The 26,304-nt window shown below is 37.5% G+C and overlaps 1 protein-coding gene across 5 annotated transcripts; it reads left to right on the forward strand.

Annotated features, from left to right (window-relative positions):
- Nucleotides 1-4,407: 4,407 nt before the first annotated feature.
- On the forward strand, nt 4,408-12,985 carry LOC103720810 (60S ribosomal protein L18a-like protein). Of its 5 annotated transcripts, XR_001880202.2 has the most exons (6): nt 4,408-4,577; nt 10,210-10,319; nt 11,118-11,182; nt 11,288-11,420; nt 11,496-11,613; nt 12,701-12,714. XR_001880202.2 is itself a non-coding variant. In XM_008810705.3 (5 exons), the coding sequence occupies exons 2-5, from the start codon at nt 10,310-10,312 to the stop codon at nt 12,752-12,754; spliced, it is 315 nt and encodes a 104-aa protein (XP_008808927.2). In that variant the 5' UTR covers nt 4,408-4,577; nt 10,210-10,309; the 3' UTR covers nt 12,755-12,985. The 5 variants fall into 5 exon arrangements, 4 of the variants coding, with proteins under 4 accessions (XP_008808927.2, XP_008808931.2, XP_008808932.2 ...); XM_008810705.3 differs by lacking the exon at nt 11,118-11,182 and having other exon boundaries at nt 12,701-12,985; XM_008810709.3 differs by lacking the exon at nt 11,118-11,182 and having other exon boundaries at nt 4,409-4,577; nt 11,297-11,420; nt 12,701-12,985.
- Nucleotides 12,986-26,304: the final 13,319 nt, after the last annotated feature.

Consider the following 26,304-nt stretch of genomic DNA (forward strand, 5'->3'; position numbering starts at 1 on the left):
ACCCAGCCCATAATCTATGTGGACTAGGGAACACTGCAGCACGGATCTATTAGGGCTGACTACGGACTGATCGTGGTGCTTGTGATTAGATTTGAATGGATTTGAACCTTTAGCCTGATGAGGACATCAGGGCTTGAATATGGGGAGTATGTGAGAAATTGTACGGGCGTGTTTTTAATCCTACATCGGTTATTTGCTGGGTAGATTTTAGGTATTTATGTAGAATCAAGGAACTCAAATAATATCTTTCGGCTAGCCATTTTGATGAGGTCATAGGTTGTTACAGTTGCTTCTCCTCCTGATCCAGACTAGAACGGGGCTGAAGGACATGAAGAATTTAGTGGCCAGGCAAAGGACAACCCAGCTCAACTTGCAGAGAGTAGGGACTACCCACCGTCATTGAAAGCACAATGGTATGGAAAACCAGATTTGAACGAAACCATGTAATCTATGGGCTGGACAAACCTTTGAAACTGGACCATGTAAACAGTTGGCTTTTTCATTAAAGGCCATTATCCATTTGAGCTGCTCCATACTTAAAAGAATTTGCTAGGTTTTTAAAATATTTGTGATTTGTTATTTTTACTTTTTAGTACTACTATTATGACATAAAAGGATTCTCAGATTCGATGTGGACCACTTTAGCTACTACAAGTAGGCTGGATATAGTTCAAGAGTGAGATTCACCGCATCAAAATGCTGAGTCACATACCAAACTTTCGAAGACTACAACTTGGTCATACGACGTTCAATTAAGATGATTTTTTTTTTAATCATGCAGTTTTTCGAGATCTACGACGTGACGCCACAGCCTTTAGGGGGCGGCGTCCCTAGTAATCGAGCCCAAGTTTTATTTTTTGAAGTCTGAAATGAGCTAGTCAAACTACAAGTTTTCTTTTTATGTAAGATTTTGACCGGATGTATCTTTCTATCCGAAAAGAATAAGGTGGAGCGCAGAGTTAATATAAAAGTCGGGATCAACTCTTCAAGAATTTTAGCTTTTTCAAGTATATTTCTGTTAGGGATGTTTATCTTGAAAAAAAAGTACAATTAAAATTAAAAAAAGAAACCTTACCTAAATTGTGAAAGGACAACATCTCACTATTATAAATAGAGGCCGTACATCTCGTTTTTTCGATCATTAATAAAAAAAAAAAGACTTAAGCCCTATTTTCGTAATTTTTTTTATCTTTTTTTAATTTTGTTTTGAGAGATTCGTGTCAAGTGAGTAAAAAAAACTTTTTATTCTTTCGGATCAGATCATATTATTATTGTGTTATTTTTATTATTGTCGTTATTGTTGTTGGCTAGCATTGTGAGAGTGCTCGGGCTTTTTATCCCTTTGCGCGCTCGGCCTCCGGCCTTAGAGACAGTCATCCTTCTTCCCCGGCAATCGTAGATAGAGGCCTCTAGCCTTCCAGTGATGCTCTGATCTCCACAATAGGTTGGTTTGTATTGGCCCTACTCCCCCATGAACACTGACCTGATCTCCAGTCCCATACAATTTAAGCTATAGTTCTTTTGTTCTTTTATTTTTTGAGAAAATTAAAGCTATAGTTCTAATAAAAGAAATTTTGAACAAGAATCCCTAAATGGGCCCAACGCTATTCCAATATTAATTGCAATCCATCCATGCCGCTGTATGAGTTGGTATGAGGCGTAAAGATTCTTATTTCCAGTGTAAAAGATTCGACCTACCGACTAAATTTTGAAGTCCATCCCATGCTCCTCTCGGTCCAATCTGCGAGGAAGCCCTTGTACTGCGGCGTCAACAATACCCAGAAAAATAAGCGTTTGGTTTCAGAATAAGGAAAAATGGAATAGGGATGTATGTTATTCTTGGAATAACTATTCGTGTGTCTGTTTCGCCGAGTTTCTTATCCTAGCTGGAATAGCTTGAAAAAGTGGCAGGAACAATAGAGTGCATCGTTCTCGGAAAAATGCCCATTTCTGCTCTCCTCCCGGAATTGACGTATATTCCAGGTCTTATTCTGGCAACTCTGGGTTATACCTGAACCAAGCATAGTTTCAGGTTTACTTTTAAGCAATATATTGCGACAACTGTTGATGTAGGCTTGTGGCAATTCTCTCTTCGTTTTAAAGCGTAAGAAATCACATGCTGAGAGTGAGACCGGGAGCCGGCCGTCTTCATATGCCACTGTTAAACCGAGAGAAAGTTCAAACTAGAAGAAAGAGGTCTGATATCTTCTGGACAAAGAAAGCTTTAATTCTTTTAAGGGAACATGGTGATATGGCGTCATCAAACTTTTGATTTTTCTTACCTAGCTAGTATATTTAAATACAGCCATTTAGTGTCACAATGTCAGACCTATTATGGCTCAACACTTGGAAATGCATAGATTATGTTTAGATTGACACGCCAACAAAAAGAGATAAGCTCAGCTGTAGGAACTGTGATTAGCCTTAAGAACATAAGTATCAACTAGTGTGCCAATAAAAGATTGTGGAAAGGGAGTTTTAGGCCAAAGCCAACACAAGCTTGCACTTCGGAAGTTGGATCTGAAACAAATCCAACGTCGCACAAAGTTGCATAAGGGGTTTCTCCCTCCATCTTCACCTTCCGGATCCCCAAACACTTGTGTTCTTCCACTTTTACTGGGCTGTTATAGTGTAATCGAGCCAAATCTAACTTTTTTATCCAACTGAGTCTCTGAGTTGAAGAGGGTGTTATTTGGCAAATAAAGAGTTGCTTATTTAGGTGTTTAACGTAGTGGTGAGATATAACAGCACATTGCTTGTGTATTAGAATTTGTTTTATTAAAATAAGAAAGAATATTTAACAAGAAACTTGTCCCACCTTGATATGCCATGATTCCCATGCATCATTTATTCATAAACCGCCAAAAAATATAACATCTTTAAACAAAGATGCTGTCCGTAAGCTGAAAGCTTCCACACCGTCCAAAAGATCCAGCTAAATTTAGTTGTCATAAAACATGAATTTCATTTGTTTTCTTCCTATCAATCTCCTCCTGTTCTTGGTCCACCCTTGGAACAGATACTTGCATGAGTACATGACTCTCTGGCTATCTCGTCGAGCACATACTTCCTCTCTTATTTAATCTTCCACTCCATGGGCCACTCATTTATTTTAAATAGGAAACTAATCAATCTACAGTGGTAGGACCTCACCAACTTCGTTGACGTACCTACGTGTCTTAACTTCTCCGGCAGAACACCAGAACTGACTGGTTTTGCGTTTCCCTTGCGCTGTTTTTCTAACTTTTCGGACCCGCGGATCTGCCTTAAGATCAGGTCTTGGGAAGGACGGCGGGCATTTCAACGGATGGATGCGCATAGAAATTCTTAGCAGTTAATTAATCCTAAAAACACATCGGGCCCGCAGACGGAGAACGGATGAGATGAGCGTACGACGGCAGACATAGATAATTTTTTGATAAAGTTACAAAAACACCCTCTCAATTTATGCCAATGCCGATGACACTCCACGAATTTTAAAAAGTTTGAAGAAGTCCCTCAAGTTTGCAAACTATTTTAAATTGGTGCTTCAACTCTGGACCAAGGTGCTAGTCTGCTGCTTCAATTGATGAAAATGCTCTTTTCTTTTTTTAGCCTATTTTAACTTTAAAAACTATGCAAATGGATGAATAGTCGGATCATCCATATAGCCACTTTAAAATCTATGCATGCAAATGAATATTCGGATTATTCTTACTTTGAGATCCATGCAGGTGGATGAATATTTGGATCGATTCGAGATTTATGCAGATAGATGAATGATCCGATCATCCATTGATCACTTTGAGATCTATGCAGACAGATGAATATTTGGATCATCCATTACATAGATCTCAGAGTGCTCGAAACTCCTTTATTCATCCATCCACATAGATTTCAAAGCGATCAATGGATGATCAGAATTATTCATCAACTTGAGCATATCTCAAAGCAACCATACATGAATTCGTATGAAGAAAGATGAGCCGCGACGTCATTCTGTGATTGGTGATCCAGCCGTGGATCCTTTTATAATCTGAAGGCTAATTTGGTCATAATATAATTATATACCACGATAAGATGATCCTGTAAACGGAGACGAACGGAAAGGCACGTTTGCATGGTGTTTTTAAGCTTAGCCCAATGTTTAAGGCTCTCTCTGTAATTTTACTCAATGGTTTTTATACGCCCCAAAGTGGGCGGAGGCGTGACAAATTGCACAACGGTGGGCATTTATAATCGATCGGCGATCTGACCGAAAAGGAGAATCCGGTCACTGCCTTAGGCTTCCCTTCTGTTGCTCTGCTTCGAAGTCAGCGCCTTCGGTGGCCTTGCGTCCACCGGAGACCGAATCTTTAAGCATATTACTACAGCGGTCGAAAGTTTATCCTCACCGGTGAGAGTGTAAACCCCAAACCCAAGGAAAGAATAGCAAAAATCTAATGACGTCAAAAAGCGTCAGAAAACGGAGGGTCAAAAGTCCCCCCGCTCGTTGCCTTCGCCCACAGAAGGCACCGCCAACTCTCTCTCTCTGTCTCTCGGCGACAGCTCTCGTTCTTCCGGGTTCCTCTCCTGGGCCTCGTCTCAGTCTCCTATAGGTAAGTCCCTTCTGCTCGCTTTTTATTGCTTTTTTATTTTTTTTAAAAAAAAACTTGCATCGAGTTCCATTTCGGGCCTTGGTCTCGTTCTCGAGGAATTTGGGTTTAGAAAAACTTTTGAAGTTTGAGAGTTCGGTCTGATTGTTTTGAATTAAGTCTTGATTCTTCTGTGGGGCTTCTGCAATGGGTTTCTTTTGCTAGAGCTATTGGGAGTTTGTTTTTGTTTTTCTAAACATGGATATGGTGATTAACTTATGTTGTATTCGCATCAAAGACGGTGGGATCCTTTCCGTTTTTGGGTGGTAATTTACAGTAGAGTTTTTTTTCTATTTTTTGGCGGTTTTCTTTATTTAAATTAATGGGAACTGATGGTATGTTGAGTGGTTTCTGTTTTCCTCCCCCTTGGACAGGTTAGGGGAGTATGGATCCTATTGACGTGCTTCAATTGATTCAATGAGTGGCTCGATCTCTATCTTAATTTCAATTAAAAGATGTTATTTGACTCGAAGTAGCTTTTGCAGATCAGGTCTAGATTGTTAGTTATTGAGGTCATTTTATTTGTACTAGCTACCTACTAAAAATATGCAGCTTTTATATATATTTAACCGAGTAGGAAGTCAATAAGAAGTAATTTTAGAAAACTGGATTAATTGAAGATGGACAATTATCACTTTGATGTTGGGTGTGCGAGATGTAGTGGAGGAGAAACTTGAAGAACCATAATCCAAGGGGAATTTCTGTTGGCTTCTTGATTGGTAGTCAATCTAGTCGGCTGACCTCAATATATATGGGACGCTAAAGGAGGAGAGAAGGACTCAATAGCGAAAGATAAGTTGATCATGGTGATACCCATTTGGGAACTACAAAAAAATTTACCCTGCACTTTCCCTTTACAGATGGGAGGTTCTAAGATCAAATCTGCTTCAATAACTTTGTTGCTATTCAGATGCATCCTGGTAATTTTATGAGAGTTAACAAAATGAGGTTGGAGGTGATGCTTATGGGAGAGGAAAAGGTAACATTTTGACATATGCTTTATAAAATTCCAAAACCATATTTGTGGCCGACCAATCCTATGACTGGGGAGACTAGATGAGCAAGATTGATTTAAAGCAAAAACCCTGTGCCAACTTATGTACAAAATTTTTATATGGATCTGATAATCCGGTCACATCCTTTTAATAAGTCCTTCCATGCAGGCTATCTCACATCTATTGGCTTTTCTTGCTCTTTCATTATCTCGACTGTTCATATTATACGTCTTGCCTTTATTGACTATAGTTGTCTTCATTTACTTTTACCTCTTTTCGCTTGAATGTATATGGTGATCAGCTCATAGTCTTAAGGCAAGACAAACAAATAGAAGATCAATAGTGACTGTTTTTCCAAGGAATAACTCATAGGCATGCATTAATTTTAAGGTGGCGGACCATGCATTGGAAAGCTAACTTTGAAGCTCATAACTTGTAGTATTATTTTTTATGAATTCAATCATAATGAAGGTCTAAATTTAGTGAAAACTTCGAGAGAAAGGTGAGCTTAGGAGTTTGTGTCATACTAGAAACACTTACGTTGCTTTTCTGTTATTAAAACAGAGAATTAGTTAAATAATTATTTGATTTCCAGTACATTATAGTTTTTTTGTTTCCAGTTTCGAAGTTACCTTGGCCTGTTAATGCTGATATGTGATAATCATCTTCGAGGAATACTAAATATTATGAATTGATTAAGGCCCTGTCTGGATGGAGGTTTATCTTATTTGCCTAACAGCACTCAAGCTTGAGAGAAGGGATGATGCAAGGAAGCATTATGGAGGAGAAGAACATAGGATAGAGAGAAACATGAATCCCTGAATTTTTAGATAGGAAATTTAATAAGATGATCATATATCTTATCGCTAAAATATTGGGTTTTGAAGTTCAAAGTTTTTGATTGGCCAGCTTCTTATGAATTGATTTAGGCCCTGTTTGGATGGCGGCAGGTTCGCCGTACCGGTATCGAACCCCGTACCAGTGTCGCACTAGTATAGGCGTACCGAGTATCGGTACGGTACGGTATGCGGTATGCCAAGCGTACCGACATTGGCGTACCGATACCGGTACCCATCGGTACGGATACAGTACGTCCGGTACCGATCAGTACCGACCGGTACAGCATACCATGATGTTATGGCTGTTTATCTTATCTACCTAACAACACTCAAACTTGTGAGAAGGAATGAGGGAAGGAAGCATTATGGAGGAGAAGAACATGGATTGGAGAGAAACATGTATCCCTGAATTCTCAGATAGTAAGTTTCAAAAAAAGATGTTAAATCTTATGCCTAAATTTTTGGGTTTTGAAGTTCAAAAGTTTCTCTTGATTGGCCATTCTCTTTGTTTTTTCTTCATGATCTTTTCCCATATTTCCACCAGCACACCTACTCTATCACAGGATATGTAATGCTCACATGCAAACAAGGTCTAAATATTTTGTTTAGCGGGCGTTAGTTATTTCTCCTCCATGGGTTCCAATTTGCCCTTGTTCTTGTTTCTCCGTTGTTCTTTGCCCCCTCCTTTTTTCCCCTTGTGACCTTGCAATCATAGCCCATTAAGGTTATGCCAACCCTATTAAGTGTGTTATGGAGAATCCAGTGGCACAACATATAAAAAAATAGGTAGCTGCAATGTTCTTGTTGCATCTTATGTTGATTAATGGAGGAAAAAAGCCTTAGAAACAGAAAAGGAAAAAATCTTGGAAATATAGTGCTGTAGAATATTGTCAAGAAGGTCATGAAATACTGCTAATAACTCTGACTGTGCAACTTATAAAGATTTGCATGTTAAGGATAGGCTCATAAAATTTTACTGGAATGATTTGCATGTTAAAGATAGGTTCATAAAATTTTACTGGAAAGAATGGTGAGACAAAAGAACTCAAAGAAAATCAACATGATTCCAATGGATTTAGAGTGACTTGTGAAATGAAGATGTGGTTCTGGAGTGCTGTAATTGCTGCATCTTGAATGACAATGTTCAGCATGTTCGGGCATTATGTAATAAAGACAGTTTATGCAAATGGGATGAGCATAACACTGACTAGAATCTTATGATAGGCATTCGGTAGAGCTAGGAAAGTAGAAAGATTAGAGGAGTTCAATATACATCCAGGGTCACAGAATGGTTAGGCAAAAAGAGGTGCGAATGAGACATTAGTTGAGATGAGTTAGTTGTTTATAGGAAAGAATGACAAAAAAGTATTTTGCTAGGAACTAATAGAAATATATGACCTATTGGTTATTATTATGTGGTGTTTGGTGGATAGGTTTGATAGTGTGTGATTTACAGGAATATAGGGGTTTGAAGGATGGCATAATATGGAAACAATGGATAATGAGTTAGGGCATTAATACTGTTTAAGATTAGCCCTAGCATGACTAGTCTGCAAGGTTTATGATGTCTAATATCTTTAAATTTCCTGGGGTTTTTAGAATTGGAAACCTCAAACTGGAAGGAAAAGAATAGACATCACCATGCTATCCCTGTTACATTATTCACTTCCCATGCTATCCCTATTACATTATTCAAACTGAAACTTCACTACGCAATCCCTACTACATTGTTCAAACTGAAAAGAATATTTATTCAAACTGAAACCTCACCAAGCATGCCATTTAATTCAAGAATATTTATCCAAAGTCGCCTGGATTGAGTCATACAACCTGGTACCAAAAAACATTTTCAGTTAGTGGTTCCTCCTTTGTTTCTTCTATCAATGATAGTTGGCCTTAATGCTAGTTGCAGTAGTATTCTCAAGTGTAATTGATTCCAGAAAACTGAAAAAAGCATCGTAAAACAAAACAAACTGGGACAATTTACTTGCTTCAGTTTTTTGCATAATATCAGATGCCAACACAACTGACATCTAATGGAAGAGTTTTAAAAGATGTCTTTGTTGTTGATCAACTGACGCTTTATTATGCACTTGTGTTGCTTATGTTACATTAAGCAGTCAATGTATATACAGTGCATTTTGAGTTTGATTTCATTTTGAACCAGCAATCTTTGCCATAAAAGGAGCGGTTGGAGCATTTGAAGTGTTAAAGTTGTTAGGACCATTAGGTTCTGCCAGAGTTTTCTGTTGTGAGAAAAGGAGATCAGATCTGTGTTATGGTATTGATGAAAAAGGGATAAAGTGGTAACTTATGTAAAAACTTAAAAAATTGCTGTGAGATATTTTGAATATTGTAACATTAGTAGAGTGCATTGATCTTTATTTAGAAATCTTAGCAAAGTTGACAGAGCATCTCAAATGGGCTTGTTTCTTTTATGCTTATAGAATTTGACACATGCTGTTACTGATTAAAGAGGTTGAAGTGTTTGATTTTCTATTCTGATCCTATCTACTTATTTTGGTCTTTTTGGTCGTTGGGAAGTCGTTAAACTCTTATTTTCATTGATGCACTCTGTCATTCCTCTCCAAGTTGTTATGTAAATAGAGCATGTTATAGAGTATTTAGAGAGTGAGAGGGTGAAGGGGTTGAATTGGGATGAGGGCTCTATAGAATTAAATGCTGTGAGAGCCATGGAGCCAAATATTCAAGAAATAGTCAGAGAGTTTGCACTCAAATTAGGATAGACGATGTCAGCTTTATAGAACACCAGATATGTTTTCATAGCTTCTATGCATCATTTGATCAACTTTGAGCAAACAAGGATTAGCAGGTCTTCTCCTTGCTTTTTCAAACTGCATGGTCCTGCTGGCTAGATAATGGTTTATAACCTGTACGTGTGTATGTACTTTTTTACATATGTTAAGATAATAATAGCTATTTCATTTTGTGTTTATGAAAAGAGTGAGCTCTCATCATCTATGATGCCCTAACTCTTCAATAATACCTACAGATGGGTATAAGAATAGACCTTTTATTTCTGTGACTTCATGCTGCTTATCCTTCTTCCTTTAGTGTATGTTCTGATGCAGTTTTTCTAATTGATCCAATTTGCTTTCTGAATTTCTGCTTTGGCTTCAATATCCCTACAACCATAGACTTGTGCGAGTAAGCCAGAATTTATATGATCCAGAATATTATGTTGATGCCAGCTACTGCAACTGAATTGTGTGCTCTAGATGATTATCTTTAGAAGTCTATTCAGTTTATGTCAAATAGGTAGCAATCCTATCATGTTAAAAACCTCTCCCTGGTGACTGAAATGGATTTGTTTTCATAACGGGTGATATTCTTGTATGTGCTTTTGATATTCCAAAGCTAAGATTCCTTATCCTGTGAAGATGATTTCAACAATTGGAAATAAGGTCATTCAAACACGAACATTGAATATGCATTTTGCAAGTGGTCCTCACAGAATTTTTTTCTAAATTCTGGACCACATATCATAAAGAATTGGATTAAATTCTTAAATTATTGCATTCATCTATCTTTTTTGTAATTTGAATATGCTATTGATCATTTGTCTTCCAGTTATTTTTATAATGTCATGGTACTTGCTTGACCATTACCTCTTTCCGTTCTGAATACTTTTGTTTGTACCATAATTTGAGCAGGCTTATTTTTGTTGGAGAACACACTTCAGCTTCCTTCATGATCATTCCAAAAATAAATGTGAAACTTTTTTTTTTGATAAACTAACAGGTTGCAGCCATGCTTTTGGACTTCAGTAACTGGAGGTGACAGAAAATCAAGGATGTTAAGATGTACTTGTGATATACCAACTAAGCAACTCCTGACATAGATGGATAAAGGTAGCTTAATTCCCCTGGTTTATGCTTTATTTACCTATTAATCTTCGTTTATTATAATTTTGCACTAATGACCCAAGATACTGGAGCTGACAAGTTTGATTCTGTTACCAATAATCTTGCTCTGGATCACTGCAGAATAAGATATATAATTCTAACCGACTTACATAGTCTCTCTTTTTATATTTTTCTTGGCAGTTTTTGGATGTCAATGGTGCAAATGGCATCTGTTGTCATTTGTTTGATTTGTTACTATTCACTTTGGCAAACTTATGAGCAACTTTTAGGACCTTGATGATGTTTTCTTCCCAAAGATTTAGATTGAATCATAGGCAAAATTTCCACTAGCACCTACTTAACCTAATAATTTTCCTCTATATATATGTATGTAGAAATATTAATTTCTTGTATTTTGAATGAAATAAGCTAACTGGATTGTAGTGAACTGATGGTCATAGATGCTTGCTTTCAGGAGAAGTGATTAGTGGGACTGGAAACTGATTCGTCATTCATGGGACTGAACGACTTCTTATGGAATTATTGCCTAGGACATTTCTTTATAGAGACATCTCACCTAATTCTTCTTAGCCTGATCGTAGACAATGCACTAGTAGATCCAAGTCCTATAATAGTTTCATAAACCGCTAATGTCTAGTAAGGAATGTTCTTTATAAAATATCATTTGTGACCCCTAAAAACGGTTTGGTATGAACCATGCTTTAAATACAACTTCATTTCAGCTTAACCACCTTCATATGGCAATACAGCCAATTTAACTTTCATGGATGCATTTTGAAGCAGGAATGCAGTGATGCTTTAGTCTGCTGGAGAATATGGAAAAAGCCTCACCTCGAAAGCATCCAATTGTTAGAAACTTGGAATTAGTCTTTATTAGAATTACTGAAGTGCTATGAAATCTTTAAAACCTCGAGGCATCATGTTTAATGCTGTATCTGATTGATATCTCACAGTGAATGCAGGGCAGTCTTATGATCGTAAGGATTGTGGTGGGAAGTATATATTGATAAATGATGAAGAGGACCCACGGTTGGCTATGTTTGACAAGCCCCTCCCATGCTGCGGCTGTGGAATAGGATGGTGTTCGTAAGTGTACCTCCTCACCCCCATCATTCCTTCTATCTCACTCATTGATCTCATGAGAACACCATTCCTTTGCAGTTTGCTTTTGGGATTTGTATGCCCGTTGATATGGTACTGTGCTGCAATTCTGTACTTGTGCAGCTACTACCACAGAGATCCACGAGAGCGATCTGGCCTTGCTGCTAATGCAATTGCTGTTAGTCTCTCTCTCGCCCCCCCCCCCCACAAAAAAAAAAAACCCCAATCCACCCGTCTTTCTTTCTCTCTCTGACACACACACACATGCACCTACGCATGCACTGCACACATGCACGTGCAGACACAGTTCAGCAAAATCATTACCTGTCTTTCCCTCCTATAGCTACCAAAAAGCTATATGTCTGCTCTATGTAGCCCGTAAGAAGTGATTATTTCACTGTAAAACACTTCACTATTTATTTAATGACTCTTCAAACACTAAGCATGGCAGTTCCTCCAACAACTTTAATGAACTATCAATAAAAACGTTAAGAATGCTTTGTGACAATTGATCTGATATGACAGCATCAAGAAAAGATCATAATCCTTGAAATAGCTACCATATTGCATTTTTGACAGAGCTACCTGAAAGTTGAAACCACTCATTTGATAGTTACTAAACCACTCCTTATTTGATAACTGCTATCACATTGGAAGCATTAGGAGATTCTTGCAGACTACAATGAGGTCCGAGGGATAATAATGGGAAAATACCATCTTTTGTTCTTTCTTGAGAAATGTGGTGGAAATACCACCCTCAGGGTTTGACCCAGGACCTCTCCTTAGATTACAGGGGTGCTGACAAGCTGGCTAAAAGTTCTCTGCTATATTATTTGATATTTCCACTGCTATTTGGAATTATTTCTTGATTATTAGCTGGACAGTTGATCTTACAACTGATGGGATCGAAGTATATCTTCCTTCTTGACCCCATCTTGTTTGGGAGGAGATCAAGGCTTTCCAAACAAGTTGGAGTTGAGAGGGAAGATATCTGTTGATGTCTCTACACTAAGCAACTTGACTTTCATTCCATGATTGTGCCAGAATTTCCATTACAATCTCCATTTTTTCTGAAAAGAAAACAGCCATCTCTTTCTTTCTTTCTTTCTTTTTCTTTTTGTTTTTTTAAGAACAAACGGGCCCAGAAGAGAGGCCCATCATATTTTTATTAAGATCATGAATCAGCCATCTTATATTGTTATTCGTATTTATTTTAATTTCTTCCCTCAATTTATGTTCCAATTCAGCTATCTATGTATTTTCAGGCACTGGTCTGTACAATTGTGACTTTCATCACCCTGGCTGTCATCTTCCTCTAGTTCAGGTCTTCGTGCTACACGTTCAGGTCTACATGCAGCAAAGTTGGCAGCCAGAGAATACTTATGAACCTTTATCTAGCGAGCTCGGTGAGGGAAGCATGATGATGAATGATTTTAATGTTCAAAATTGCTCACCAGTTCTTTATCTTGTGACGCTATGACAAAGTCATCTGTATGATAAACCACGACAGACATTTGCAGTTAATCGGTAAACTTATCTGTTCACTTTAATATCTTGTGCAAAAATCAAGTTCTTTTGACCACAAATCTTTGGGGCTTTATTTCTCCCATTGGTAAAGGAGAGGGAAGTTGCGATTGAAATCAAACTCCAATATGCATTTGGGCCCTTTTGTATTTAGGATCTAATTGAAGTGCCCCTAGAGTATCAATATCTCCTTTCAGCAATCAAGTTCTTCTGCTATGCTTTGCAGTAACGAAAGCTGACTTTGCCTACAGTGCTCCTACGATGGTGCAATCTCATCGTCGTGCCCTCTTGTAACTCCAGAGACCTGAAAATCTGAAACAGTGCATCTGTTTGTAGCTTGTTGGTTGCTAATCAGGTGGCATCATCATGACCATTAACATTACCCATCTTCAGCTATGCTAATGCACGGGAAAAGGCACCTAATTTTGGGAGCTTTACTATTTAAGAAAAATTATATTTTCATCTACTCGAGAAATTATTTTTTAGATATCTGGCTTTTTATGCCATGAATTATAACCGCTCATTTTTATAGCGATGCAATAATATAAGCACTTGCTGAGTGGAAGCCATAGGAACGGTTGGTTGTGATTGGCTGCAGGCATGGATGGTGCGGTGCAGAAAATAATTTCTTGACCTAGTTGGTTTTCAGCAATTAATCCTTTTAACTTTTGATTCAAATTACTCTTAATGGCATTTCAATAATTTATAAGCACCGTGGGGTAGACGAGGGGAATGGTGACACTGAGTCAAGTTAAAACTTAAAAGGATTAACTGAAGCATTAAAGGAGAGAGAGGGTCCGTGCAAATGGTTGAAAGTCCAAAGGATCAAAATGTAAGGGCTCGTTTGGTTCGCAGGAAAAGGAGGGGGGAAAGTGTGGTCAACGGAAAAGTAATGAAATGCCTCTTGTTTGGTTGGAGTTTTCAAAGGAGAGAGATGGGAAAGTTGTATTCCCATGGGAATATGATTCCCACATTTCATGGGAAAGTCTTTCCCATGAGAAACATGGGAAAGTTACTTTCCCATGAAAAACATGGAAAAGTTACTTTCCCATGAGGTGGGAATCACTCCTTTTTTATTTTTTCCCAAAAAGACCCTTCAGCATTAAAGAAGCATTAAAGAGGCATTAAAGACCTAATTTTTATTAAGGGCATAATAGGAATTATACATAACTTTTCTAGGAAAGTGGATGGTCAACCAAACATAAGCACTTTGGAAATTAGTCACTTTCCCATGGTTAACCAAACATGTCAAAAGTACTTTCCTAGGGATCCTCTTCTTAGAAATCTGATTTCCAGGAATCATATTCCTAGGAGGGAAAATACTTCCCGCGAACCAAACGAGCCCTAATTGTTCCTTATTTATTATGCTGAGACTAGTTGCATTATCAAACATTCATTAACCGCTGCCACAATGACAAAACCGAGCCGCAAAGTAAAGAGTCCTATCTTCTTCTGTTGGCGGGGATGCATTTTGGTGTTGTTCTCCATTAGCAATAACTTTTGCTTGATTGGTCAAATTGGTCACTTAACATTACCTTTTGGCCTTTGATTTATTTTCAATTAAAACTTTAAAAACAACACAGATCACAGCATTTTACCTAGCGGACACATTTTGCTCCTATTTCTCAACTTACTAAAAGATGAAGAGGATCAGTTGAGGCCATCCTAAGTCTAATTCGTAGATCTTTCTAACATGTAAATCATGAGAGCACATTTTGTGGGCATGAGACGGCTAAACCTCCGTTCTCCGTTCTCCCTAAATTAATCTAGTTTGCCGAGCATCCAGGGATTTGCCCACAATCTATACGAGAAGAAATTAGTGTCAAGCCCTACAAAAAAGATTTTTGAAAAACTAGTCCCTAAAATCTTTCATATTTTTATATTAATTCTCGTCTTTTTAATTCATATTTTAATTTCTTAAATCTTGCAATTATTGGTTATATTTCTTTCAAGTTAACTAAATAATAACCGAATTCTGCTTATATTTTCTTAATTTCATATCTTATAAATATTTTCGGTCTAGCCCTCATGTTTAACCAATTCTTTAACTTTTGCCCCTTTATTGTTGATCCTCTAGTGGACAAATATGGGGTCAAAAGGGTGAAGTGAGCAGAAAGAGGTCGAGTCGTAAGTCCCATTTGCTGTTTAGCCAAGGATGCGTTTAATCTTCTTATGATTCTAGCTAATTTTAGCTAGATTCTGGACAATAAAAATTAGCGGAAGGATAAATTTATACAAGCAAAGAACATTTTAAAAGTTTTACTTAAATATGAAAAAGGTGGGAATTAATATGCCCATGTAGAGGATTTCAAAGGCTAATACTAAAAAGTTGGATATAACTCCACAAAATCATTTATATGTGCATTTATACAGAGAAGAAGTAAGAACGAGGATGATTTCATATAGGATGGAAGCTAGGAAATTAAAAAAGGTATCCTATGTCATCGCCCTCCAATTCGTACGGACATAAGAGGACCATATCTTAAGATCCGATCATTCGAGAAGTACAACGATGAGCGGACCCAATATGTTCGTAATCATTGGCATCCGTGTACCTCCTCAATCACCAGCCAGCCATCCCTGCAGTAATCGAGTGTTTCGGCTTTAAGCGTTGACCCTCCGCAGCCTCGGCGCGAATTCGTCACCCAGCAAAAAAAAAAAAGAGAGCCATGGTTAATTCCCTCCTCCATCGGTACGAGGGAGTGAAATCGGCAGATCATAATCTGGATCTCGAGCAGTCTGATTGTGGTGGTCTTTCTTCCAAGCTGTGTAAAGATAGAGAGCGATCACAGCAGCCACCAAGAAAAAGATCGGCCAAACGTACCTGAAAGAGGCGACGGGATGGACAAGAGCGATCCGAAGCACAAAGGCGATCAAGCAGAAGGCGATGGGGATGGCCACCACCTTCTTTTGGAGCCAGGCGACCTCGGCGCCTTCGGGCCTCACCAGGGAGTACATTAAGAGGCCTAGGCTCGTGACGACGCCCAGGCAAATGAAAGATATGAGGAAGTTGTAAAAGAGAGGCGAGTGCGGGTGCAGCTGGATCTCCGGTGGGATGCTTGCGTAGATCCCGCAGCACAACGCGGCCACCGCCAGCGACACAGTCGGGACCAGCTTCCTCATACGCTTCGAGTCTCTTGCTCAGGGCCGGCGGCGGTCGGCGAACCTGGGTTCTCGGCATAGCGAGTGGATGGGTGGCTGGATTCCTTCTTCCGTAGTCGTCGGAAGAAGGAATCGGAAGAGAAGAAGGTAACGGGGAAGATGCGGCCGGTGGTTTGGGCTGAGTCACCACCGGACGAACCTCCGAAACTCAATAGTCGTCTAAAGAAGGAGTTGGAAGGGAAGAAAGAAGCGGAGAAGATGCGGGCCATGGCCATCTCTGCTGCTTCTCAGAGCTAGGCCGAAGTGTATATAAAGATCTTCCAACCCTTTCGGGGGGAGAAAACGAGAGAAGGAGAGGGAGCAGGTAAGAGACACCACTATATTCTTTGACTTAGTCCAACGCAACGCAGCTTATTACATGTCAAACTCAGTAAACCGAATTAAACTGAACCAAACCGAACCGAATTTTCAGCTTGATTGGAACTCTTTTCTTAATAGATTAATTGGTTCGCTTTCGATTTTTATTTGAGGGAACCGGTGTAAATTGGTTCGGTTCTAAAAATAATCTTAAACCAGTCCGATTCGGGCGTGCACACCTCTGGCTTGTCCATTGGACTGGAGCTTGATAAGAGCAATGATAAGATTGTGATGACCAGGTCCAGCATTGAAAGATATGAGCATCTAGCTCATGCATGTGCCATTGAATGCATGAATGAAGTCGCAAACATACCGACTGCTCCTTTATTGAGTACAAAGCAAAGGCGATGATTAAAAGAAGCTCTAAGTTACGACTGGTTGCACCAACTGCAGGTAGTATTACAATGTCTTCTAGAAATTCGATACATGATCAGTGGTGAATGTCGCAACTCCCATGACAACATGCTCGACGATGGTATGTCAACGGGTCAGATGGTAACTTTGATGGTGCATGGCTCAGCTGACATGAGTCAAGGAGCTCGCTTGTTGTACATACATATATAGAAGGTTGACTAATAGATAAGTCAGGCTGGAAAACATGATAGATATTTCGAACCCAGCATGTCTTCCTTGGGGAGGACGGTAGCTGCTACTAAGCTTACAGGCGTTGATTCTCCCAAGCACAGTTAAACAACCATCTTTCGAAGACATTGGTAATTGCCCTCAGCTATTATGCAATCTATTACTGGACACGCTGAGATCTTATTGAATGCACAGTTGTTGGAAAGGGCTGCACTCTTAAGGGGTTAGTGTTTCTTTTAACAAGGGACCCTGATCAAGTATTGCTTGTAAGAAGAGGGTGAGGTTTGCATATTCCATTAGCCTAGTCTTCTCAAAAATAGAACGAAAAGTCTACATGTGAAATGGAAACGAGAGCTTGTGGTGCAATGATCAAAGGGTATGAATTAAATGCGTCGAAAGGACTATAGGAGAAGAAACTTCAGGTAATAAAAGTAAAATATAAATATAAATCACTTTAAACCTATCTGACTATGTTCTCGAGAGAGGATTATAGATCTTATGCTTCTCATTGGCATAAACTAATGGTAAATATGAATTTTGATCACCAATCAAAATATATAAATCGGACAAGATTTGAGGACCATGCATCTGAGACATGGGAGGATTTGAGATCCGATGCCATCGCACCACATGATATGAGACAAATTAGTGCCGGCCATGCCTTGCCTTCTAAGAAAGAATTCTAACTCTTCTCGCTTATAAGATATATATATATATATATATATATATATATATATATATATATATATATATATATATATATATATATATTTGTCCTTCTCCACAACGTCAAACACCAACCTGGAAATGACGTGGCGTAATCAACGTCATCCCGCCCACGTCATCCCACCCATTTGGTCCGGGGTTAACCCAAAGCGTACCGTGACGAGCCGTGGGAACCGTTGCATACAGGATAAAAATTTAGGAGTTTGAAACCAAGCACATAATAATTTAGACGATAAAACGCAGGTAGCTATGGATATCCATGATGGAGAGAATGTTGGATATCTTGATCTCTGCTTAAACCAAACTGCTTGACTTCGGCCATAATCGCGGTAAATAACTTTGGCATAGACCAATGTGCCACTTTGTTCGAAGCAATAAAGACTAGTAATTACGTCGAAGCTGCAATTAAGGCATAATTGACATGATTGCCACTGCATACTGCTCGCACAAAATGATTGTTACGTTGTTAACACTCAACAAACCGTCACCACACAATTAAGGCACGTCGTGCCAAATCAGATAACCGACATATATTTTATCCTATATAAAGAGGTGAGTTCACTCAAAACTTCTCCAACATATTTTCTCTTTTTCGTCGTTGTTCTAGCATTCTGACTTAAGCATTGAAGGATCTTTTTACCAAACTGACTTCTAACATGTTGACTTCGGTAGCAACCAGTTTATGTTCTCTTCGGTCTCATCCGACTTTAATTCTCTTCGGTTCTCACCGACCTCAACTTAGCTCAGAATCTAGCCACAACAATCCAATATTGCAAAACTTCTTTATCACAATTGTCATCGGCTATTGCAATAGGAAAAACAAACAAAAACTTTTCAGATGATATGTATGTCATTCATCAAATGATAACTGCATTTAGCAGCTGAAGAGCTTTAATTTTATGAGAAGGGGTCTTTAATTAAAGATTAGTGAAAATGTCAGAGTCTACATGCCTGACACCAATTGGCTCATCAGAGGTAGGCCCAGGCCACCAGCCCCTGTTTGCCCACCCATTAGCCCCTGTTTGACCAGTGACCTTAATGTAGGTATTGCAATTGTTCTGCCTTTGAAACTCTGAACGAAAGTATAGAGCAGTGATCGAGAAAGGTCGAATAATGGAATATAAGCGCACACAACACTTGATTGCTTCACGCTGAAGCATTTGCGATGTTTCCATCGAAGTTTGGAGGGTAGAAGACTTGCACTTGTTGTACCATAATGTGGTAGTTGAACTTATAATAAAATATTTAGGCCACATTTGACTGGGGAATAAACGGACATAAAGCTCAAAATAAAATTTATAAAAAAGGTTTTTTTTACTTATCTTCTTGAATATTACAATTTATCTAGCTAAATATCCTTCTAAAATTAATATCTGTATGTATATCATCATCGAACATTTGTTTTATATGTATATCCTTCTTCCTCTTTTTTTTTTTGTCGTATCTATCCATGCCATCTAAAATCGTTAAGAAGTTAGCAGTTTGAAATTAAAATGGCGAAAATACCATTAGCGGATAAATATACAAAAAGAAACATTGACAAAGATATATATGCAAATAGCAATTTTGAAATATATTTATACAATTTCATATATTCAAAAAGATATACATACAAAAAATATTTTAAATTTTTACATAATATTCTTCTAAATATTAGCATTGAGTTCCACCATCTCTTGTTTATGCATTTATAATAATAACAGACAGCGGAAAACAAAAAAAAGAAGAAGGTAGGCACGAACAAAAAAGAGCCATGGTTAATTCCCTCCTCCATCAGGTACGAGAGAGTGAAATCGGCAGACGATAATCTGGTTCTCGAGCACTTTGGTTGTGGAGGTCTTTCTTCCAAGCTGCGTAAAGGCAGAGGGCGATCCCAGCAGTCACCAAGAAGAAGACCAGCCAAACGTACCCGAAAGAGGCAACGGGAAGGAGGAGAGCAATCCGAAGCACAAAGGCGATCAAGAAGAAGATGATGGCGATGGTCACCACCCTCTTTTGGACCCAGGCGACCTCGGCTCCTTCGGGCCTCTCGAGGGAGTACATGAAGAGGCCCAGGCTCGTGACGACGCCCAAGGAAATGAAAGCGATGAGGAAGTTGTAAAAGAGAGGCGAGTGCGGGTGCAGCTGGATCGTCGGCGGGATACTTGCGTAGATCCCGCAGCACAACGCGGCCACCGCCAGCGACACAGTCGGGACCAGCTTCCTCACACGCTTCGAGTCTTGCTCAGGGCCGGCGGCGGCCGGCGAACCTGTCTCCATCTCCATCGCACTCGGGATCGGGTTCTCATCGGCATAGCGAGGCGATGGGTGGCTGGATTCAGCCGTCGTTTGGTTCGGGTCATCCGAAGAACCGAAGCTCCGTAGTCGTCGGAAGAAGGAATCGGAAGAGAAGAAGGAAACGGGGAAGATGCGGCCGGTGGTTTGGGCCGAGTCACCATCCGACGAACCTCCGAAACTCAATAGTCGTCTAAAGAAGGAGTTGGAGCGGAAGGAAGAAGCGGAGAAGATGCGGGCCATTTCCATAGCGAAGCTTGGAGATGACCCAAAAGTACATATAAATTTTCGTTCCCTTTTGGGAGGGGGGCGAGAGAGAGGAGGAGGAGGAGGAGGAAATCAAACAACTATGTGTTCTTCGAAGGATCTTAACTATTTAGCCGACCGATGTACCAGGCAAAAAATAAAATAATCACCCGACCTCCCTCGTTTGTCCATTTTTTTGAGGGAAGGGGAAGCTGAGCCACCCACTCGTTTGTCCAATTGAACTGGAATCTTGACCAGGTAACAGCACTGACATGTAAGCGTGATGACCGGCTCCGACGTCAAAAAATATGGGCGGTTCTGGAAGGAAGAAGCAAACATACCAGTCTCGTTTTGTGACTACAAGTAAACGAGGTGATAAAAGAATTCCACGTCTTTTCCAAATTTTTTACATGATTAATGGTGAATTTTACAAGTCCCAGGACGACATGTTGCTTACGATATGTTAAAAGTGTCAGATGGTAACTTTGGAGGTGGTTATTCCCACGACGACATGCTGGCTCAAAGTGAGATGAGCCAGGGACCTCGCTCTCGCTGTACATATATGAAGACAGGCTACATAACCCAAGATATGATCATGAATTTATAGTTTATATTTTTGAATTAAAATTCACTGTTTCGATACTGAATTTTGTATCAGTACTGTTTTATTACAATATCAATACATCTGGTATGGTATCCGATTCGATATACCTAATATCCGTAGGCCTTTCCTATCAACATTTATGCAATGGATGATTGGACATACTGAGGTCTTATTGAATGTGTAAGTGTTGGAAAGGGTTTCACTTTAAAGGGGTTAATGTTTCTTTTAACAAGGGCCCTTGATCGGGTAGTATTTGTAAGAAGAAAATGAGGTTGGCATAGTTCATTAGCCTAGTCCCATCAAAATAGGAATGAAAATTTTATATATGAAATGGAAAAGCGAACTTGTAGTGTAATGCCCCTAGGATACGAATTAAATGTGAAACATTTCTAAAGCACTATATGAGAAAAAGCTACAGGTAATATTTTTTTGACAAAAAAAATCACTCTAAACTCATCCCGCTAATATTTTTCAGAGATAATTATACATCTTCTAGTTCTCGTGGGCATAAACTAATGCTAAATATGAAATGGGATAGCCAAACATAACGTACAAATACGACAAAATTTGAGGACCATGCATATGTATTGCTAGGTAGTAAAGAAAATGTCGTCAAATTCTGCTATTAGCAGGTCGACTTCCTCATCAACCCATGCTCCCAGTCAAACCGGCCTGAATCTTACTTCAGCTAAGTTAGATGGAAAGAATTACCTTCCGGCCAATTCTGATACTCAAAAATTTCTGCTGCGCCTCCTCGCCATCACACCACACAATAAGAGAAAAAATAGGTGAGTGCCGGCCATTTTTTTCATGCCTTGGCCTCCAAGAAAGATTATATTCTGATTCTCTTCGTTTTTACTAGTCTACTTATGACCATCTAGAAGCACGATTGCCCCCCACCACTCATGCTCGTTGACGTAATCTTCCTCTAGATAAGAAGGCCAGTACTGGCCGTGCTTAAAGCATATTATCCTTTAGTGAAAAATATTATTTTTATATTTTTGGTCTAACCAATTCTCGAACATATTGGGTGATTAATAGTTGGCAACTAAAGTAATCTTTGATCTTGATCCAACCAATTCTTGAACACGAGTGGTCTACTATTTTAGATTTTTAAAATGGAAACTTACTCAAGGGCTGTTTAGTTGGGGTATATTAGATTAGGAGGCAATCTCACGATTGCTATGAATCATCTATTTGAAAAAGTGATTGTGAGAAAAAGTAAATTTTAATATATTTAGTTGGTAGAAAACTTAATTTAAAAAATCACATCGAAACAGATTACTATATTTTGTTAGAAGTAATCTTATGCAGAAATATTGCCTAATTTCCAGTAATATTATTAAATAATAAATTCAAATAATATCCTTTCTCGGTCCATTTGTGGCCTACTTATGTAAATGCTATCAATATTGACTATGCCTAATATTAAAATATATTTACATGAGTTAATAAATATTTTTAATTTAATTATACATATATTATAAAATATATTTCTTATTATGAATACTTTTAATATATTTTTCTATATAAATAAACATACGAATTATTAATAAATTCTATGTTACATTTATTAATAATTACTATTTTTAATTATTTGTTAATAATAAATGTTTATTAAGAAATATATTAATATATTGAATATATTAATATTTTTAGATCACTTTCACTCGGTAATTTAGTATGTAAAAACAAATAACACTTCTTTAGTGGTATTTATTTTACCTTCTTTCTTATAAAAATAAATATGGGAACATCATTTATTTTATTGTATCTCTCATCTATTTTTTTAACCAAACAATTAATAATCTGAGATTTATTTTCCTATATTAGAGATAACTCCCAACCAAATTGGCCCAATAATCAATAGCAAAAGCAGTCAAATTCGGACGCCCATCAATCAAATACTATTTATAGATTTCATGGACCAGAATATTATGGAACAGAAATTTAAATCGACCGCAGGTGTTGCACTAAACTTATCCCCCTTCTTAAACAATACTACCTCCGAAATCCGAATAAACATTAAGAACAAAGGGCGCGGAGATCTAGAAGGCTGGGTCCATACAGAACTACACGGAAGTTCTGTTGAGGCCCATGGGAATAGAAGAAAGACCTATAAAAATATATGCTGTTACAATATTTTTCTTATTATATAGATTATGATAATATCATCCACAAAGTCTACAAAACCCTGATATGAAGAATAGTGAGATGTCTCTTCTTTCTACCTTCAGTAGCTACTACAATTGTTCTGCCTTTGAAACTCTGAACGAAAGGATAGAGCAGTGATTGAGAAAGGTTCATGGAATATAAGCGCATACAATGCTACGTTCCTATCGAAGTTTGAAGGGCAGAAGACTTGCACTTGTTGTACCATAATGCCTTGATTCAAATGTGGTAGTTGAACTTATAATAAAATATTTAAGCCACATTTGACTGGGGAACAAAACGAACATAAGGCTCAAAATAAAGTTTTATGCTTGCCAAATAATTTGTAGACTATGGACATATGCAGAGAATAATTATGTCAATCAAAGTTGTTTATATTAGGCATAATTATTCCAAGAAAAAATTATCATAAGCTATTCTAGACATGAAACTAGCATTTATCTCTACTTTTTATATGTTATGAAAAGGAAATCCTACTTGAATTATTTCAAAGATATAACTGATTCTAAAAAAAGAAGACGAAGAAAGATATGTGGTATAATTATATATATGAGCACAATTCTTGTTATTCCCACTTTTCTAACTCCTGAACCAAAGATAGCATCTGGTCCTTTGTGCACATAAATCTCGATGCATTAGTGCGTGGCAAACTTTTCAACATCATCACAACCAATAAAAATTCACAGCTTCGCAGATTATGAGTTAAATAGATAAATAGGAGCAACCAAGCCAATTCTGTATCTTGGAAAGCAGAAGACTTGAAATATCAAACATCTAACCAAAGTCATCCCGCATCTACCGTACTTGGAAAGTTACTGCTGTCATTAAGAAATTTCTTTGTACAAATTAAGTTATCATGTGCTGACTTCTACAACTACGTATGATTTTATATACCCTTTTGACATTTTTCTTAGGAAATTCTTATATTTTTTCTGTTTTAATATTTGCATCCTCTTTCTTCCAACTTGGTAGTCCGATTTTGTAATCACTAGCTTTTTGTGTATTGCTACGGGACATGTAATATAACACCAATACTTGTTTTGTATGTATATCCTTTTTTTTTTCTTTTTGTGTATCTATACATGTCATCTAACGTTGTTAAAATATTACCGGTTTAAAATTGAAATAATGAAAATATCCTTAACGGGTAAACATGCAAAAAGAAACATTGATAAGGGTATACATGCAAATAGCAACTTTGAAGAGTATTCATGTACTTTCATATTTTTAGAAGGGTATACACCCAAAAAAAATAAATTTTTTTCATAAATACCTTTCTAAATATTAGAATTTGCATGAATATTCTCCAAATTGATATTTACATACATACCTTTCCAAAACACTATTTTTATATGAATACCATTGACATGGCGATTCAACTAGCATGATTAGCCAAAATATATTTATTTAAATTAAAAATTAATTAAAATTATGAAAGTATCTTTTTATTTCTGAAGTGGGTAATAGGTCAACAGGTCATACCAGAAATTAATATCTCTATCTGTTTTGAAAAATTTTTCGATCTCTCTCGACCCTCATTTTCACTAATCCATCCTAATTCAAAACCATTCCATTGACTCTCTTTTCCACCATAGACAGCTCTTCATTATATCCATTTTTACATAAAGATGGTCACATCCTGTCTTTAGCTTTATGAATTATTTTAAAAAAAAAAGTGTTCTTACATATTTGCAATATTTATCTTTTAGTGTATGAGATTTACAATATTTATCTTTTACAGTTAAATTTATTTTCATATGTAGACTGGTGGCTAATTTAAAATTACTGTGACAAGATGGCCCCGTATACTACATCTTTTTTTATTTTAGAAAATTGAAGCTTCAAAAAAAAAGGCTTAAGGTACACAATTTAAGAGGCGGTCTTCTACCACATAGTTGCAGAAGTTGTTAATAAGTCTGAAGGATTCAAAGTCCTTTAATGATTTTGCTTAGGGTGATTGCTATTGTTCTTTCACCATGAGCATAGCAATAGCAAGAAAGCATGATCATTGCAATCTGACGTGTACCCGTAAGACTTTCTAATCATTTTCTATAATCCAATATGTGACTGTTTCGATGAAATAAGATAATATAGTGGTTGTTATAAATAAAGAAGAATAAAGTCGTATAATCATTTAATTAGTGAAAAAACTTAACTCCTTTTGTTATCTAATTATCAAATCAATCTTTTTCTTAAGCAATATTTTTATAAAAAATATTGAGGAGCATGCACTAGACAAATCAAAGTATTAAAACAGGTTGAAATAGAAAAAAAATAAAATTAGAATTTTTTGCATGTAAACCCTTTTAAATATATAAAATTGTATGAATACCCTCACAAAGTATTATTTGCATATATATCCTTATAAATATTTCATTTTGCATACCTACTTATTAAGGATATTTTGGTAATTTTTAATTTTAAACCGCTAATTTCTTAATGGTATGAGCATATATGCAAGAAAAAAGAAAAATGAAAGGTATACATGTAAAACAAGTATTTTATAAGAGTATAAATGCAAATATTAAGTAGTCGAACTGAGTCTCCCTCTCCCCAGAAGTGAAAGAAGTGGGATAATTGCCTTTTTTCTTCGATTCGGTGAGGTTGCCTGAATTGTTCTAAGATGGGTATTAATGCAAATTTCAATATTTAGGAGGATATATATGAAATTATTTTTTTTTATAAAAATTAGCTGAAGGAACAATTTATATAAAGAGCTTTATAAAATGTTTACATAAATATGGAAAAGGTAGGGATTAAAATGCCCAAAGGATTATACGAAAACGTCGTACATAAATCCACAAAATCATCTATATATGCATTTACACACAGAACAAAGGTAGAAATGATATTAAAGGACGAGAATGAGAAATTTCACATGGGATCAAGCTAGGAAATTAAAAAGGTATCCTATTTCTTGGCTCTCCAGTTCGTACGGAGACGAGAGGACCATTTCTTAAAGTTCGATCATTCAACAAGTCCACGGCTGAGCGGACCCAATAATTTCGCAATCATTGGCATCCATGTACCTCCTCAATCACCAGCCAGCCATCCGTGCAGCAATCGAACGGTTCAATTACAAGCGTTGACCCTCCGCAGTCTCGGTGCGAATTCCACATCGAGCAGCCCCATGGAATCGCATCCCTTGGTTTAATGCAATTAAAATAATAATAGACAGCAGAAAAAAAAGAAGGTAGGCACGAAAAAAGAAAAGAGCGATGG

This window comes from Phoenix dactylifera, chromosome 8, assembly GCF_009389715.1.
Source record: "Phoenix dactylifera cultivar Barhee BC4 chromosome 8, palm_55x_up_171113_PBpolish2nd_filt_p, whole genome shotgun sequence".
In the NCBI taxonomy this organism is placed as follows: Eukaryota; Viridiplantae; Streptophyta; class Magnoliopsida; order Arecales; family Arecaceae; genus Phoenix; species Phoenix dactylifera.

Bases quoted from the DNA above. Each gene is read 5' to 3' on its own strand.
- LOC103720810 (XM_008810705.3), top strand. The intron at 11,421-11,495 runs GTAAGTGTACCT...ATTCCTTTGCAG, and splicing joins TGTGGAATAGGATGGTGTTC to TTTGCTTTTGGGATTTGTAT. The intron at 11,614-12,700 runs GTTAGTCTCTCT...ATGTATTTTCAG, and splicing joins TTGCTGCTAATGCAATTGCT to GCACTGGTCTGTACAATTGT.